General features: G+C 43.2%; 3 protein-coding genes across 3 annotated transcripts; 2 read left to right on the forward strand and 1 right to left on the reverse strand.

The window, feature by feature from the left end:
* Positions 1-1,166: 1,166 nt before the first annotated feature.
* On the reverse strand, positions 1,167-4,850 carry LOC147928545 (uncharacterized). The gene is made up of 3 exons (XM_087486190.1): positions 3,530-4,850; positions 1,728-2,777; positions 1,167-1,618 (listed from the first exon to the last, which is right to left on the reverse strand). The coding sequence occupies exons 1-3, from the start codon at positions 4,848-4,850 to the stop codon at positions 1,167-1,169; spliced, it is 2,823 nt and encodes a 940-aa protein (XP_087342316.1).
* A 1,704-nt stretch (positions 4,851-6,554) lies between these two features.
* LOC147928546 (uncharacterized) lies at positions 6,555-10,274 on the forward strand. The gene is made up of 3 exons (XM_087486191.1): positions 6,555-7,734; positions 8,644-9,735; positions 9,910-10,274. The coding sequence occupies exons 1-3, from the start codon at positions 6,555-6,557 to the stop codon at positions 10,272-10,274; spliced, it is 2,637 nt and encodes an 878-aa protein (XP_087342317.1).
* Positions 10,275-10,277: 3 nt separating this feature from the next.
* Positions 10,278-16,172, forward strand: LOC147928547 (uncharacterized). Its single transcript, XM_087486192.1, has 4 exons — positions 10,278-10,599; positions 13,582-14,532; positions 14,602-14,808; positions 15,385-16,172. The coding sequence occupies exons 1-4, from the start codon at positions 10,278-10,280 to the stop codon at positions 16,170-16,172; spliced, it is 2,268 nt and encodes a 755-aa protein (XP_087342318.1).
* Positions 16,173-17,107: the final 935 nt, after the last annotated feature.

Here is a 17,107-nt window from a genome sequence, read left to right on the forward strand (position 1 = left end):
AGTAGAGAAAGAAATTGTTGAGAGAATTAGTGAACAAGAACAAAGAGAATAAAGAGAAGAGATTCAATATTAGAATAGTATACATACAATGTCGGCTGTAGGCCTTAAATAGAAATAAAACTAGGGCTACTCTTATTACAAACTTGATAACGACATAGGGAGAGAGAAGGGTGTGTCCCTATGGTGATAGCGACCTCTCGTTGCCTCTCTTAGGGGAACATGTGATCTCTAACGGCTCTTTGCCATCTTCTCGATCCTTCTCTTCCTCATGGGCCTTTGTAGAACACTCTCAGCCCTTTATTCACATCATTCGTGGTCGGCCTCACCAAACCGTACGGACGGCCCTAACAGCTAACCGTATAGACGGCCCTATCACATAACCGTACGGATGGCCAATTGCACTCAAGGTTATCTTGATCAATACTCCCCCTCAAGTTTAGTCGAATGAAATGACTAAACTTGGAACCCATGAAGCATCACCTCATTAAAAACCTTGGCATAGAAAACCTCATGGGATAAAACTATGTCAAGGGAAAAAGAGTGTGATGTCCATGGATTAAGTGAGGTGATCAAGGGCGAGTGATGTCTACAAGTCCAAGTCTGCTATGAATATGTTCACAAACCTTGGAGCTTGCAGCTTTGGTGAAAATGTCTGCCAGTTGGTCTTGACTCCGAGTATGACACGGTAGGATGACCCCTTCTTCTATCTTTTCTCGAACCTTGTGGCAGTCAACCTCAATGTGTTTGGTTCTCTCATGAAACACTGAATTAGTAGCAATGTGAATTGCAGCCTCATTGTCGCAATGTATGGTGATTGGTTTCTTTGAATCAATGTCGAGGTCCTTAAGGAGTGCCTTCAACCAGGTCAATTCATTTGTTAGCTTCCGCATTGCTCTATACTCGGCTTCAGCACTAGAGCATGAGACCACCTTCTGCTTCTTTGACTTCCATGTAACCAAGTTCCCACCAACAAATGTACAATACCCGGTAGTTGACTTCCTGTCCAATGTATCTCCAGCGTAATCAGCATCACAATAGCCCACTATCTCCGTGTTTGAATTCCTGCCCATCCATATGCCTTGACCCGGGCTTCCTTTAAGATAGCTAAGTATCCTCTCTACAATGCTCCAATGATATTTAGTCGGAGCCTGCATGTATTGACTCGCCTAGTTGACTGCATAACAAATGTCAGGCCGCGTGATCGTGAGATATATGAGCTTCCCCACAAGTCGTCGGTATCTTGTAACGTCCTCATATGGTTCATCCATTGGATCTCGCGGTTGTCCGTCCATGGCCCGAATGCTCTCCCCCTTTCGCTTGGCCTGGTAGCCTTCGTCCAGTGGAGTGAGAGACGGTCTTGTGGCGAGGCGGCCAGTCTCGGCCAAGAGATCAAGAGTGTACTTCTGTTGAGAGAGAAACAGGCCGCCTGGCGAGCGCAAGATCTCTATACCAAGGAAGTAACGGAGCTCGCCGAGGTCTTTGATGTCGAACGCAGAGTGAAGAAAAACCTTGGTGGCCTGAACGCCCTCTTGATCATCGCCGGTGATGATAAGATCATCAACATAGATGAGGACGACGACGAGACCATCGGGAGAACGACGAGTGAAGAGGGTGTGGTCTGGTTCACAACGTTTGAAGCCGTGATCTTTGAGCGTAGAGCTCAACTTGTGGTACCAGGCCCGAGGAGACTGCTTGAGACCGTAAATGGCCTTGCGAAGTCGGAGGACCTTGCCGGGTGCAACCATGTCTTCTAGCCCTGGGGGGGTGCATATAGACCTCCTCTTGAAGCTCCCCCTGAAGAAATGCATTCTTGACATCCATTTGCCAAAGATTCCACGAGAGGTTAGTGGCAACGGAGAGCACCACCCTAACAGTATGAAGCTTGGCGACCGGGGCGAAGGTTTCCGTATAATCCGACCCATATGTTTGAGTAAAGCCACGAGCCACAAGGCGAGCTTTGTATCGTTCTATCTTACCAGTGCTTAAATACTTGATGGTAAAGACCCATCGCGAACTGACTGCCTTCTTGCCTCTAGGCAGGTCGGCTTCATCCCACGTGTGGTTGCGAACCATGGCACCAGTCTCAGCGGATACGGCATCTCGCCACACTTGATGATCTTTGGCCTCATCGTATGTCTGAGGTATATAATTAGCATCAATAGACCCTAGGAATGCTGCATGATCAGGCGGCAACACGGCAAGCGAACAAACGGCCTGAATCGGATGGGCAACCGCTTGATTGTTATAATACACACGCTTGTTCTTCCAGGTAGATGGATGAAACTTGACACGTTCACTCCGTCTGAGTGGTATAAGAGGTGTGGATGAGGCTGGCTGACTTGGCTCGGCGGTAGTAGTAATAGGCTCAGCGGGAGGTGTAGGAACGACTCCTTCGGATATGTCCTCTCCCGGCTCAGGAAGTTGTTCCGCAGGACGTGGAGATGGATCATGATCAGCTGGGGGCTCTGCCAGCTGTGTAGATTCATTGGGAGCTACTGGCGGTAGCTGGGCCCCGGGACAAGATTGTTGTGTAACACCAAGATGATCTAGTAGGAACCGTAAGTTGGTCGCACGGTCAGTGGTGGAGTGAGATAGGTCCTTAAGGCTGTTCCAATCTTTTGTCTCGTAGTAGCCTTGATCTTCCAGAAACTTGACGTCTCTAGACACGTACATGCGGCCATTGACCGGATCATAGCATTTGTAGCCTTTTTGTGTGGTTGAGTAACCGATAAACATGCTTTTGGTACTCTTTGCATCTAGTTTACTCTGCTGCTCTCCTGGAATCAAAACAAAACCCACACAGTCAAATACTCGTAAATGTCTAATGATGGTTTAGTTTTAGTAAGAATTTCAAAAGGAGTTAGGTCGCTTAGGATTTTTGTTGGCGTTCGGTTGATAAGATAGCAGGCTGTCATGACCGCATCTCCCCAAAAACGTTTTGGCACATTCATATGGAACATCATTGACCGCGCCACTTCCATAAGGTGCCTGTTCTTCCTCTCCGCCACACCATTTTGTTGTGGAGTGTACGGGCAGCTCGTTTGTTGTAAGATGCCATGTGCGGTTAGGTGTTCTCTAAGTTTGTGACTAGTGTATTCTCCTCCATTGTCTGACCTAAGCACTTTGATCTTGGCATTAAAGTGATTAGTAACATAGTTTTGGAAATTTATAAATGCATCATACACACGGTCTTTAGAGGGTAACAAAGTTATCCAAGTATATTTCGACTTTTCATCAATAAAGGTCACAAAGTACTTGTTGTTATCTCTAGACAAGCATGGTGATGTCCAAACATCAGAATGAACCAAGTCAAAGCAATTTTCATAAATGGTAGAAGATTTAGGAAACACAGTTCTACAATGTTTCCCAAGGATACAAGACTCACACCTAGAACTGCTAAAAGAAACATTAGGCAATAACAACTCAAGAGCGCGAGAGTGGGGATGGCCTAGTCTAGCATGCCACAATGCATCATTATCATTCTTATTAGACAATAAACAAGAGGTAAGTGAAATAGAATTAAAGGGACTTTGTGAAGTCTTCTCTAAAGTATAAAGGTCTCCAGTTCCATTTCCTTCCCCAAGTATCTTTCCAGTCTTAATATCCTGAAAATGAACACTATTAGGACCAAAAACAACATAGCAGTTCAAATCATTAGCTGCTTTCTTTACTGATAGGAGGTTAGACGTGAATGTTGGCATGTAAAATGCTTTAGAGTTATGTTCAAGCAGTTTTAAATTACCAACACCTTTTACAGGGATCCGATCACCATTAGCAATAACCACATTACCTAAAGCTGGTTCTATATTGTCTAGTAGACTCGGGTTCCTAATCATATGGTGAGAAGCCCCCGAGTCAATGACAAGCATTTTAGAAGGTTTAGTGGCAAAGAATGTGGTACCGGATTCCTTTAGTGCGGCGATGGACTTAATGAGAGCCTCCAAGTCAGACTTTCTCACGTAGTCTCCATAGGACGCAGCCATCGCTGTTGTCTCCCCCTGGCTCACCGTTCCGGGTGCTTGACCGCTTGTACCTTCATGAGACAGATTCGCTTTGAACTTAGCTGGCTTGAGATGTGGGTGAAGAATCCAACACTTGTCCCTCACGTGGCCTTTCTTCTTACAGTGGTCACACACCACCATCTTCCTCTCATCCGGCCTGTAGACCCCCTTGTTAGCCGTAACCAGCTCGCCCTTCCCACTAAAGAGACCGAGAGACCCTTGTTCCTTTTGAACCTGAGCACATACGTCGTCAAGAGTAGGCAGCTTGTCACCACGAAGTATGTGTTTGATGAGGTCGTTGAAGGCAGGGTTGAGGGTAAGGAGCAAGCCAAAGACTTTGTCTTGCTCCTTCCTTTCGTTCAGAATCGCCGGATCGATGGTGCTTGGCCGGAGCATCTCTAGTTCGGCCCACAATGACCGAAACTTCCCAAAGTGCTTGGTAAACTCCAAGTCTTCTTGATGAAGGTTGTTAATGGCCTTCTTGACTTCAAACACACGGGTTAGGTTCGTGACATTCCCGTACACATTAGCTAGCGTGTCCCATAGTTCCTTCGCTGTCTCACAGTATGAGTAGGCTTCTAAGATGGGCGCGTCTAGCGAGTTTTGAAGGATGGCAAGCACAGTCTGATCCTCTTGGAACCATTTGATTTCCTTTTCGAGTTCAGCCTCCTTGTCTTCCTCTGTTTCTTCTTTGCTGTCCTCTTTGTTGGCTTTCTTGGGGAGTTGGTTTGTTTCCACATGAATCCAGAGTCCCCGGCCACTAAGAGCAGTCTTTGTGGTTCTTTTCCACAAGAGATAGTTGGCGCCTTTGAGTACCACCGGAGTAACTATCGGTTTTGCAGTTTCCATGGCAAGAGAAAGAGTATAATTTTATAGAGGGTAGAGAAGTAGACTAAAAAGTGAGTTTAGAGAGTGGTAGATCGAGAAACTTGCTCTGATACCATGTTAGTTTAAGCGGAATGATATTGTTGGTTTAGATTAGTTTGGAGTAGAGAAAGAAATTGTTGAGAGAATTAGTGAACAAGAACAAAGAGAATAAAGAGAAGAGATTCAATATTAGAATAGTATACATACAATGTCGGCTGTAGGCCTTAAATAGAAATAAAACTAGGGCTACTCTTATTACAAACTTGATAACGACATAGGGAGAGAGAAGGGTGTGTCCCTATGGTGATAGCGACCTCTCGTTGCCTCTCTTAGGGGAACATGTGATCTCTAACGGCTCTTTGCCATCTTCTCGATCCTTCTCTTCCTCATGGGCCTTTGTAGAACACTCTCAGCCCTTTATTCACATCATTCGTGGTCGGCCTCACCAAACCGTATGGACGGCCCTAACACCTAACCGTACGGACGGCCCTATCACATAACCGTACGGACGGCCAATTGCACTCAAGGTTATCTTGATCAATATTTACTGCTTCGAATCAATGTTTTCTTGGTTTTAGCCTGTTTCGGGACAAAATAGGTAAAAGTGGTGTCTAAACACTCCAAATTCAACCCGAACTCTTATAATTAGTCAAATGTATTTGATTGTTACATATTTTGACCCTATAAAGAGTAACATAGCTGTTTACTGCTTCGAACCAATGTTGTTTTGGTTTTAGCCTCTTTCGGGACAAAATGGGTAAAAGTGGTGTCTAAGGACTCCAAATTCAACCCGAACTTTTATAATTAGTCAAAAGAATTGGATTGTTACATATTTTGACCCTAGAAAGAGTAACATAGCTGTGTACTGCTTCGAATCAATGTTTTCTCTCGGTTTTAGCCTGTTTTCTCGGTTTTAGCCTGTTTCGGGACAAAATGGGTAAAAGTGGTGTCTAAACACTCCAAATTCAACCCAACTCTTATTATTCAAATGCATTGGATTGTTACATATTTTGACCTTAGAAAGAGTAACATAGCTGTGTACTGCTTCGAATCAATGTTTTCTCTCGGTTTTAGCCTGTTTTCTTGGTTTAAGCCTGTTTATATGAACACACACACCCCTGTCCGTACGTCCGTACAACTAACACATTGGGCCGTCCGTACCATTTAGGGGCCTTGCAAGTCCAACCCATTGAAGACAGCCTCCAACGGTCACAAGACTTCGAGAACCTCCCCATTTAGCCGTTGGCGGCATTGTGCAAGTGGATGTGCAAGTGGGAAGCCAAAGGAAGAATCACATGTGCTATTAAGGAGATGTCACTTTCAGTGTGTGTATTTGTGCATAGCATCTTAGTAGAATATTCTCTTTGTATATGACTATATTTAGATTGTAACCATGAACTAAATCAAGTAAGAAGGTCTTTTCTTCTTCTACACTTTCTCGCTTACACTCTCTCCCCCTCTCTCACTCGTTTACTCACTTAACTAAACACAAACTCACTTGTTCTACACACTCGATCTCCTCATTCTCTTTTGTGTCTAAACTTACATGGTATCAGAGCAACATTGTTCCTAGTTACACACTCATCACAAACTTCCGCTTTATTGTTCCTCTTGTGTTGGTTTCAAACGCTAAACACTCTTCTCTTTAACCGTTGGGTAATACTATAAACCGGTGGACAAAACTCCATGGAAGGCACCAAGACCTTGATTGTTCCAGTTACTCTCAAAGGGGAGAACTACTTTTTGTGGGCAAGAACCACAAAGACGGCACTATGCGGCCGAGGGCTTTGGACCCATATTACCACAAGTGAGGCTCCCAAGGAAGAGCCTACCAAAGACGGCAAAGAAGCGGTCACAAGTGGTGAAGACAAATGGTTTCAAGAAGACCAAAGTGTGCTTGCCATCATCCAAAACTCTCTTGATGCTCCAATACTCGAAGCCTATTCATATTGTGAAACGGCCAAGGATCTATGGGACACATTGCAAAATGTGTTCGGTAACACCACCAATTTGAACCGAGTCTTTGAGATCAAGAGGGCCATTAACAATCTTAGCCAAGAAGACATGGAGTTCACAAAACACTTTGGAAAGTTTCGGTCTCTTTGGGCTGAGCTTGAAATGCTTAGGCCGGCGACGCTTGATCCGGCCATCTTGAACGAGAGGCGCGAGCAAGACAAGGTGTTCGGCCTCCTTCTCACACTGAATCCATCTTACAATGATCTCATAAAACATATCTTGAGGTCTGACAAGCTTCCTAGCCTAGATGAGGTGTGCAGCCAGATACAAAAGGAGCATGGCTCCATGGGGCTATTTGGAAATAAAGGTGAACTTGTAACCGCAAATAAGGTGGAGGCAGCGGCTGCAAACAAAGGATACTACCGACATGATGACAAAAATCCTCCAGTATGTGACCATTGTAAGAAGCCCGGCCACTTCAAGAGCCGCTGCTGGATCCTTCATCCCCACCTTAGAGTCAACCAAGGCATGACCAACCGTGGAGGTCCAAAGGCTCACCAAGCGGCTATAGTGGGGGAAGTGACAACAACGGACACAAACCACCGAGTTATTGAAGGGAATGGTACTGCACTAGCCCCATCCTCGGAGCTGGTGAAGAGGTCAGACCTGGACGCCCTCATCAAAGCCATCAAGGAGGCCTCCGGTAACTCATTTCTTGCCTTAAAACCGGATAAACCCCTTATAGTAGATTCAGGGGGATCTCATCATATGATTAGTGATCCTAAGCTGATTACTGACATTGAACCTGCCTTAGGGAATGTGACTATTGCAAATGGTGAAAAAGTACCGGTTAAGGGAATAGGAAACTTAAAATTATTTGATAAAGTATCTAAGGCCTTTTACATGCCTAGTTTCACATCTAACTTGCTATCAGTTAAGAGAGCTACCACTGATTTAAATTGCTATGCAATATTTGGTCCTAATAAGGTTTATTTTCAGGATATTGAGACAAGTAAAGTTCTTGGCCAAGGAGGATCTAAGGATGATCTCTATGTGCTTGAGGATTTGAACCTATCTTCTTCTTCTTCATCTTGTTTTAATTCGGTTATTGTTAAACCTAATGATCCTATTTGGCATGCTAGGCTAGGACACCCTCACTTTCGAGCTCTAGAACTCATGTTTCCAAATATTTCTTTCAAAAATGCTGAATGTGAAGCATGTATCCTTGGAAAACATTGCAAATCGGTTTTTTCTAAGTCTTTAACTATTTATGAAAATTGCTTTGATCTTGTTCATTCTGATGTATGGACATCTCCATGCTTATCTAGAGAAAATCAAAAGTATTTTGTTACTTTTATTGATGAAAAGTCTAAGTATACTTGGCTAACCTTGCTTCCTTCTAAGGATAGAGTTCTTGAAGCATTTATTAGTTTCCAAAAATATGTGACTAACCATTATAATGCAAAGATTAAAATATTGAGATCAGATAATGGGGGAGAATACACAAGTCATGCCTTTAAACAACATCTCACCAAATTTGGCATAATTCATCAAACCAGTTGCCCTTACACTCCACAACAAAATGGTGTTACGGAAAGGAAGAACATGCACCTAATGGAAGTGGCTCGGTCCATGATGTTTCACACTAATGTCCCAAAACGTTTTTGGAGTGATGCTGTCCTTGCGGCGTGTTATCTCATCAATCGCATACCCACAAGGATTTTACAAGACGTCTCTCCATTTGAGGTATTAAACAAAGAAAAACCTACGTTTGACCACTTAAGAGTATTTGGTTGTACTTGCTTTGTGTTGAGACCAGGTGAATTACGCGACAAACTTGAGGCCAAGAGCACCAAGGCAATGTTCATTGGCTATTCGACAACACAAAAAGGGTATAAGTGCTATGATCATGAAGCCAAAAGGGTCTTAGTATCTCGGGATGTGAAGTTCTTGGAGCATCAAGGATACTACAACAAGAAAAACTGGGACGACCTACGAGACTTGTCAAACCCTCCATCCGATCGGGCAACAAACCTCCGGATCATACTCGAACGGCTAGGCGTCACAAACGATCAGCACGATCGGGACGCCCCTATCTCACCCGAGCCAAACCCACCAAGAGAGCCTGAGCCACCTATAGAAAGCAGCTCCAGCGAGTCTAACAATCACCCAACGCCAATGGCCCCATTACATCATGAAGCGACTCCCTCGGAGAATCTTGAGGATGCGATTCATCCGGACGAGACAAATGAAAACCATGTCAATGGATACGAGGGTGATGACATTGAGGAAGTCATTCCCTTGAGACGCAGCCAAAGACTCAAGTTTCCCCCGTCTAACTGGCAAAACACGCGTGTGTACTACAACAATGCCGCCGTAGCACATCCGATTCAAGCGGTGTGCACGTTGGCTCACTTACCGGTGGAACACCAAGCCTTCCTTGGCCGAATTGATAAGCATTGGATCCCACAAACATATGATGAGGCTAAGGAGCACAAGGTATGGTGTGATGCGGTTCATGCTGAGAGAGTAGCTATGGAGAAAAACCACACATGGGATGAAGCCAAGTTACCCAAAGGGAAGAAGGCGGTCACCTCACGATGGATCTTCACCATTAAATACAGGAGTGATGGGGAGATTGAACGCCATAAGGCCCGCCTCGTCGCACGCGGGTTTACACAAACGTATGGGGAGGACTATCTTGATACGTTTGCTCTGGTGGCCAAACTACACACAGTTCGAGTAGTTCTATCCTTGGCCACCAACTTGGATTGGGAGCTTTGGCAAATGGACGTTAAGAATGCGTTCTTACAAGGTGAACTAGAGGATGAGGTGTACATGAGGCCACCACCTGGCCTAGAAGACACCATTGGACCTGGGAAAGTCTTTAAGCTCAACAAGGCCATATATGGTTTAAAACAATCTCCAAGAGCATGGTACCACAAACTAAGCACTACATTGCTTGGGAGAGGCTTCCGCAAATCAGAAGCTGATCACACCCTCTTCACACTACCAAGTGATAAAGGTATTATAGTCATTCTAGTATATGTTGATGATATCATCATATCTGGAAGTGACAAGGTAGGGATTCAAGACACCAAAGATTTCCTAAAATCAGTATTTGATATTAAAGACCTTGGAGAACTTAAGTATTTCCTTGGGATAGAGGTATGTAGGACTAATGAGGGATTATTCTTATCACAAAGAAAATATGCACTTGATCTCTTAGCTGAAGCAGGAAAACTTGGTTCAAAGGCTGTGACAACACCACTTGAAGAAAACTATAAAGCAGGAGGAAAGGGGGAGCTTGAGGCAGCTCCATTTGAAGATGTCACACGATATCGACGACTAGTAGGTAAGCTTATATACCTTACTATTACTCGACCTGACATTTTTTTTGCTGTGAACCAGGCTAGCCAGCATATGCAAAACCCAACTGTCCATCATTAGAACATGGTGAACCGGGTCCTCAAATACATCAAAAGTGCACCTGGACAAGGAATCTGGATGGGACACAATGAGAACACGGAACTAGTAGGATATTGTGATGCTGATTACGCCGGCGACCGCAAAGACCGTAGATCAACCACCGGATATTGCACATTCCTAGGAGGCAATCTTGTCACATGGAAAAGCAAGAAACAAAAGGTGGTATCCCTGTCAAGTGCTGAAGCGGAGTATAGGGCCATGAGGAAGCTAACTACAAAATTGATGTGGCTGAAAGCATTATTGAAGGATCTTGGAGTTGAGTCATCAAAACCTATCACAATGCACTGTGACAATGAAGCTGCTATTCACATAGCCACAAACTCGGTGTTTCACGAGAGGACAAAACACATTGAGGTCGATTGTCACAAGGTGCGAGAACAGATTCAGCTTGGTGTCACTCTCCCATGTCACACCAACAGCAAAGAACAACTAGCTGATATCGTTACAAAGGCAGCCAGCCCACAAGTATGTGAGTACATTCACTCCAAACTTGGCCTCAAAGATCTCACTCGGCCATGAGTATCTACACATGACACCTACATTCTTTTTCCCTTGAGTATAGTTATTCCCAAGAGGTTTTCTATACTAAGGTTTTTAATGAGGTGGGTGTGCATGAGTCCAAGCTTGATCAATGCTCATGATCAAGCTTGAGGGGGAGTATGAACACACACACCCCTGTCCGTACGTCCGTACGTCCGTACGTCCGTACAACTAACACATTGGGCCGTCTGTACCATTTAGGGGCCTTGCAAGTCCAACCCATTGAAGACAGCCTCCAACGGTCACAAGACTTCGAGAACCTCCCCATTTAGCCGTTGGCGGCATTGTGCAAGTGGATGTGCAAGTGGGAAGCCAAAGGAAGAATCACATGTGCTATTAAGGAGATGTCACTTTCAGTGTGTGTATTTGTGCATAGCATCTTAGTAGAATATTCTCTTTGTATATGACTATATTTAGATTGTAACCATGAACTAAATCAAGTAAGAAGGTCTTTTCTTCTTCTACACTTTCTCGCTTACACTCTCTCCCCCTCTCTCACTCGTTTACTCACTTAACTAAACACAAACTCATTTGTTCTACACACTCGATCTCCTCATTCTCTTTTGTGTCTAAACTTACAGTTTAGGGATAAAACGGGTTTAAGTGTTGTCTAAACACTCCAAATTCATCCCGAACTCATACAATTAGTCAAATGCATTGGATTGTCAAACATTCTGACCCTAGAAACAGTAACAAAACTGTTTACTGCTTCGAATCAATGTTTTCTTGGTTTTAGCCTGTTTCGGGACAAAATAGGTAAAAGTGGTGTCTAAACACTCCAAATTCAACCCGAACTCTTATAATTAGTCAAATGTATTTGATTGTTACATATTTTGACCCTATAAAGAGTAACATAGCTGTTTACTGCTTCGAACCAATGTTGTTTCGGTTTTAGCCTCTTTCAGGACAAAATGGGTAAAAGTGGTGTCTAAGGACTCCAAATTCAACCCGAACTTTTATAATTAGTCAAAAGAATTGGATTGTTACATATTTTGACCCTAGAAAGAGTAACATAGCTGTGTACTGCTTCAAATCAATGTTTTCTCTCGGTTTTAGCCTGTTTTCTCGGTTTTAGCCTGTTTCGGGACAAAATGGGTAAAAGTGGTGTCTAAACACTCCAAATTCATCCCGAACTCTTACAATTCGTTAAATTCATTGGATGTCACAGATTCTGACCCTAGAAACAGTAACACAGCTGTTTACTGCTTCGAATCAATGTTTTCTCGGTTTTAGCCTGTTTCGGGACAAAATGGGTAAAAGTGGTGTCTAAACACTCCAAATTCAACCCAACTCTTATAATTAGTCAAATGCATTGGATTGTTACATATTTTGACCTTAGAAAGAGTAACATAGCTGTGTACTGCTTCGAATTAATGTTTTCTCTCGGTTTTAGCCTGTTTTCTTGGTTTAAGCCTGTTTAGGGATAAAACGGGTTTAAGTGTTGTCTAAACACTCCAAATTCATCCCGAACTCATACAATTAGTCAAATGCATTGGATTGTCAAACATTCTGACCCTAGAAACAGTAACAAAACTGTTTACTGCTTCGAATCAATGTTTTCTTGGTTTTAGCCTGTTTTGGGACAAAATAGGTAAAAGTGGTGTCTAAACACTCCAAATTCAACCCGAACTCTTATAATTAGTCAAATGTATTTGATTGTTACATATTTTGACCCTATAAAGAGTAACATAGCTGTTTACTGCTTTGAACCAATGTTGTTTTGGTTTTAGCCTCTTTCGGGACAAAATGGGTAAAAGTGGTGTCTAAGGACTCCAAATTCAACCCGAACTTTTATAATTAGTCAAAAGAATTAGATTATTACATATTTTGACCCTAGAATGAGTAACATAGCTGTGTACTATTGATCAAGGAGAGAAGAACATTCGACCAAGGGGTGTCCGTACGATTACCTGTACGGACGTCCGTACGAGTGTGTGGTGAATGGGCTACGGTCCAACAAGAATGATGGACTAAAGAGGCCATAGGAGATGCAAGTTTAGTAGGAAGAAGAATTTAGAAGAGGCAGCACACAAAATATCTCAAGTGTACTAGCGCATGGTTGGTGAGAAGAGTCACATGTGTGGGTTAAGAGAAGTCAAACCTCGGACCCGTCACTTTCACTATGCTCTTGGTCTAGAGAAGCTTCCTTTATGTCCCTTTGCACATTAATGCTCCCCTAACGGCTATATGTCGATTGTGTGGCTATAATAAGCCATATACACATATTTGTAAACAACTAATCTAAGTAATATTCTCTTATTCTTATTTCTTTGTTCTTACGATTCTCTCTCTCTCTCTCAAGTCTTTGATTCCGCAAGTCTAACATGGTATCAGAGCTAGGTTGTTGGTCTTGACAATCTAACTCTTCTATTCTTCACATTCTTCAATCTACTCACTCGATTCTTGCTCTTGTTTCGTTTTACTCTCTGGATAAAGTCTTTATCCAACGGTCCCTAGCACACAAGTATGGAAAACTCAAAACCACTTGTGTTACCAACCGTTCTCAAAGGGGTAAACTACCTCCTGTGGTCAAGAACCACCAAAACCGCACTATGTGGTCGCGGACTATGGAACCATATCGATGGTGGTAAAATCCCAAGAAATGTCACCAAGGAAGATGGAAAAGAAACCATCAAAGAAGATGAAGAGGAGGCTAGACTCGAAGAAGAAGCCAAATGGTTCCAAGAAGATCAAACCGTCCTCTCCATCCTCCAAAACTCTCTTGAAGCTCCAATACTCGAGGCGTACTCATACTGTGAGACTGCAAGCGAGCTATGGGAGACTCTTAGGAATGTCTTTGGAAACATCTCCAACCTAACCCGTGTCTTTGAGGTCAAGAAAGCAATAAATGACTTAAACCAAGAAGATATGGAGTTTAACAAGCACTTCGGCAAGTTTAGATCTCTGTGGGCCGAGTTCGAGATGCTTAGGCCAAACACAATGGATCCGGCTGTGCTCAATGAACGAAGGGAACAAGACAAAGTGTTCGCTCTTCTACTAACCCTCAATCCGACGTTCAATGACCTCATCAAGCATATCTTGAGGTCGGACAAGCTTCCCAGCCTAAATGAGGTTTGTTCTCAAATCCAAAAGGAACAAGGGTCTCTAGGTCTCTTCAGTGGAAAGGGGGAGCTTGTCACTGCGAACAAAGGGGTTTTTAAGCCGGAAGATAGAGGACCTAAGGGAGGATGCGAACATTGCAAGAGGAAGAACCACACCAAAGAGAAATGCTGGTTCCTACATCCTCACCTTTGGCCTAGGAACAACAACAACGGTCCAAGGGCTAATCTGACTCACTCCAAGGAAGAACAAGGTCAAGCCAGTTCATCAAAAGGAGGGGAGGAGATAGCTTCTGGAGACTATGTGAAGAAGTCGGACCTAGAGGCCTTCTTTAAGTCATTGGCACTTAAGGAGCCGAGTGGTAAAACCTTCTTCACCTTAAAACCTAATAGCTCTCTAATAGTAGATTCGGGTGCTTCCCATCACATGATCAGTAACTCGAATTTGCTAAATAACATAGAACCAGCTAGAGGTAATGTTATAATTGCTAATGGAGATAGAATACCAATTCAAGGATTAGGTGACCTGAAACTGTTTAATAAAGAGTCTAAGGCATTTTACATGCCTAAGTTCACCTCTAATCTCTTATCGGTTAAGAGAGCCACTAATGATCTTAACTGTTATGCTATATTTGGGCCTAATGATGTTTACTTTCAGGATATTGAGACTGGAAAACTGATTGGTGAAGGTGGAACCAAAGATGACCTCTATATTATTGAAGATAGTTCACCAAGCTCATCCAAATCATTTTCTCTTAGTTCTCATCTTGGTGTTTCCTTTAATGTTATGTGGCATGCTAGATTAGGTCATCCTCATTCTAGAGCTCTTGAATTGATGATACCTAATGTTTCTTTTGATCACTCTAGTTGTGAAGCTTGTATCCTTGGCAAACATTGTAAGACAGTATTTTCTAAGTCTACCACTTTTTATGAAAAATGTTTTGACTTAGTTCATTCTGATGTTTGGACATCACCTTGTGCCTCTAGGGATAACAACAAGTATTTTGTGACTTTCATAGATGAAAAATCAAAGTATACTTGGGTTACTTTACTTCCTTCCAAGGATAGAGTGATTGATGCCTTCACTAACTTCCAAAATTATGTTACTAACCAATTTAATGCTAAGATTAAAGTGTTTAGAACAGATAATGGGGGCGAGTATACTAGCAATCGATTCAAAGAACACCTAGCAAAGCATGGCATTATACATCAAACAAGCTGCCCATATACTCCTCAACAGAACAGAGTGGCTGAAAGAAAGAACCGACATTTGATGGAGGTGGCGAGATCAATGATGTTTCACACCAATATTCCTAGGAAATACTGGGGAGATGCCGTGATGACAGCATGTTATCTCATCAATCGAACCCCCACAAAGATCTTAGATGATCGGTCGCCATTTGAGGTATTAAATCAATTTAAACCATCCATTAGTCATCTAAAAGTATTTGGGTGTGTTTGTTTTGTATTAGTACCAGGGGAACTCAGAAACAAATTAGAAGCCAAGAGCATGAAATGTATCTTCCTAGGCTATTCGATAACTCAAAAGGGATACAAATGTTTCGATCCGATCAACAAGCGCACTTGGGTGTCTCGTGATGTCAATTTCCTTGAGGAACAAGGCTACTTTCAAAAGAAAGACTGGGATGATCTTAAGGACCTTGCAACCCCTAATGATCAGTCAGCCAGCCTTCGGTTCCTTCTAGATCACCTTGGTGCACCATCAACTACAACCACACCGCTGTCCCAGGATTCTACACCTGACTCAACCGGCGAGACAACCACGAATCTACCTCAGCCTTCAATGACCGAGTTACACGATCCTATGGTTCCTGAGCCGGAGGGGGAGAACACCATGATCGAAGAAGAAGTAGAGACAGTAGAGCTGTCAGATTCGTCTCCTATCTTAACCGATCAGATCGATCCGCCTCCGCAACCAAGACGTAGCACTCGAATCAGGTCACATCCATCAACGTGGAAAGACAAAAGAGTTTACTATAACAATGAGGCCATTGCTCATCCAATTCAAGCCGTCTGCTCACTTGCTCTTCTACCGAACGATCACCAAGCCTTTCTAGGGAAGATAGATGAACACCATATACCACAAACGTATGAAGAATCCAAGGAGCGTAAAGAGTGGTTGGATGCGGTTGATGATGAAGTGGGAGCTATGAACCGAAACCATACATGGGACGAAGCCGATCTTCCTCCGGGCAAGAAAGCCGTGAGTTCCAAGTGGGTTTTACAATCAAGTTCTTAAGCAATGGAGATATAGAACGGTACAAAGCTAGACTGGTAGCAAGGGGCTTTACTCAAACATATGGAGAAGACTATAAGGACACTTTTGCACCGGTAGCTAAGCTCTCCACTGTAACGGTTATCCTCTCTATTGCTACGAATCTGTCTTGGGATCTATGGCAGATGGATGTCAAAAACGCCTTCTTACAAGGAGAATTAGAGGAAGAAGTGTATATGACACCACCGCCCGGTCTTGAAGATACGATCAAACCTGGAAAGGTTTTGCGCTTAAGGAAAGCAATATATGGTTTAAAACAGTCACTGAGAGCCTGGTACCATAAACTCAGCTCCACACTAAAAGATCATGGGTTCAAGAGATCACACTCGGATGCTACCCTATTCACACTACAAACTGCTAAAGGTATAGTGGTTGTCCTCATATATGTAGATGATCTAATCATCACAGGAGACAACCAAGAAGGTATTAAAGAGGTTAAAGCTCATTTGAATTCAGTGTTTGATATAAAAGACCTTGGAAAACTCAAATATTTTCTTGGGATTGAAGTCTACCGTTCTCCGGAAGGTCTCTTTCTTTCTCAAAGAAAATACACCCTTGATTTACTATGTGAGACAGGGAAACTAGGAGCAAAGTCTATGGACACACCACTTCCAGATGGTTACCAACCTGAGCGAAAGGGGGAGAGAAAGGATCCTCCTCATGATAATCCCTCTCGCTACCATCGTCTTGTAGGTAAGTTAATCTATTTAACACTCACTAGACCTGACATTTGCTATGCTGTGAATCAGGTAAGCCAATAAATGAAGAACCCTACAACATATCATTGGAGTCTATTGGAGAGAATACTACATTATCTCAAAGGGAGCCCTGGGCAAGGCATTTGGATGGGAATGAATTCAAACACCGACCTTGTGGGCTATTGTGATGCTGATTGGGGT

This window comes from Camelina sativa, chromosome 14 (assembly GCF_030686135.1).
Source record: "Camelina sativa cultivar CO46 ecotype springtype chromosome 14, ASM3068613v1".
Taxonomy (NCBI): Eukaryota; Viridiplantae; Streptophyta; class Magnoliopsida; order Brassicales; family Brassicaceae; genus Camelina; species Camelina sativa.

Bases quoted from the DNA above. Each gene is read 5' to 3' on its own strand.
- LOC147928546 (XM_087486191.1), top strand. From the start codon at position 6,555: ATGGAAGGCACCAAGACCTTGATTGTTCCAGTTACTCTCAAAGGGGAG. The intron at 7,735-8,643 runs GTTTCACATCTA...TGTTGAGACCAG, and splicing joins TAAGGCCTTTTACATGCCTA to GTGAATTACGCGACAAACTT. The intron at 9,736-9,909 runs GTTTAAAACAAT...GTGACAAGGTAG, and splicing joins GCTCAACAAGGCCATATATG to GGATTCAAGACACCAAAGAT.
- LOC147928545 (XM_087486190.1), bottom strand. From the start codon at position 4,850: ATGGAAACTGCAAAACCGATAGTTACTCCGGTGGTACTCAAAGGCGCC. The intron at 2,778-3,529 runs GTCCCTTTAATT...TTTTGATTCCAG, and splicing joins TTTAGAGAAGACTTCACAAA to GAGAGCAGCAGAGTAAACTA. The intron at 1,619-1,727 runs GTCCTCCGACTT...GTTGTGAACCAG, and splicing joins ACATGGTTGCACCCGGCAAG to ACCACACCCTCTTCACTCGT.
- LOC147928547 (XM_087486192.1), top strand. From the start codon at position 10,278: ATGGTGAACCGGGTCCTCAAATACATCAAAAGTGCACCTGGACAAGGA. The intron at 10,600-13,581 runs GTGACAATGAAG...ACTCTCTTGAAG, and splicing joins AAAACCTATCACAATGCACT to CTCCAATACTCGAGGCGTAC. The intron at 14,809-15,384 runs GTAAGACAGTAT...GTTTTGTATTAG, and splicing joins TTGTATCCTTGGCAAACATT to TACCAGGGGAACTCAGAAAC.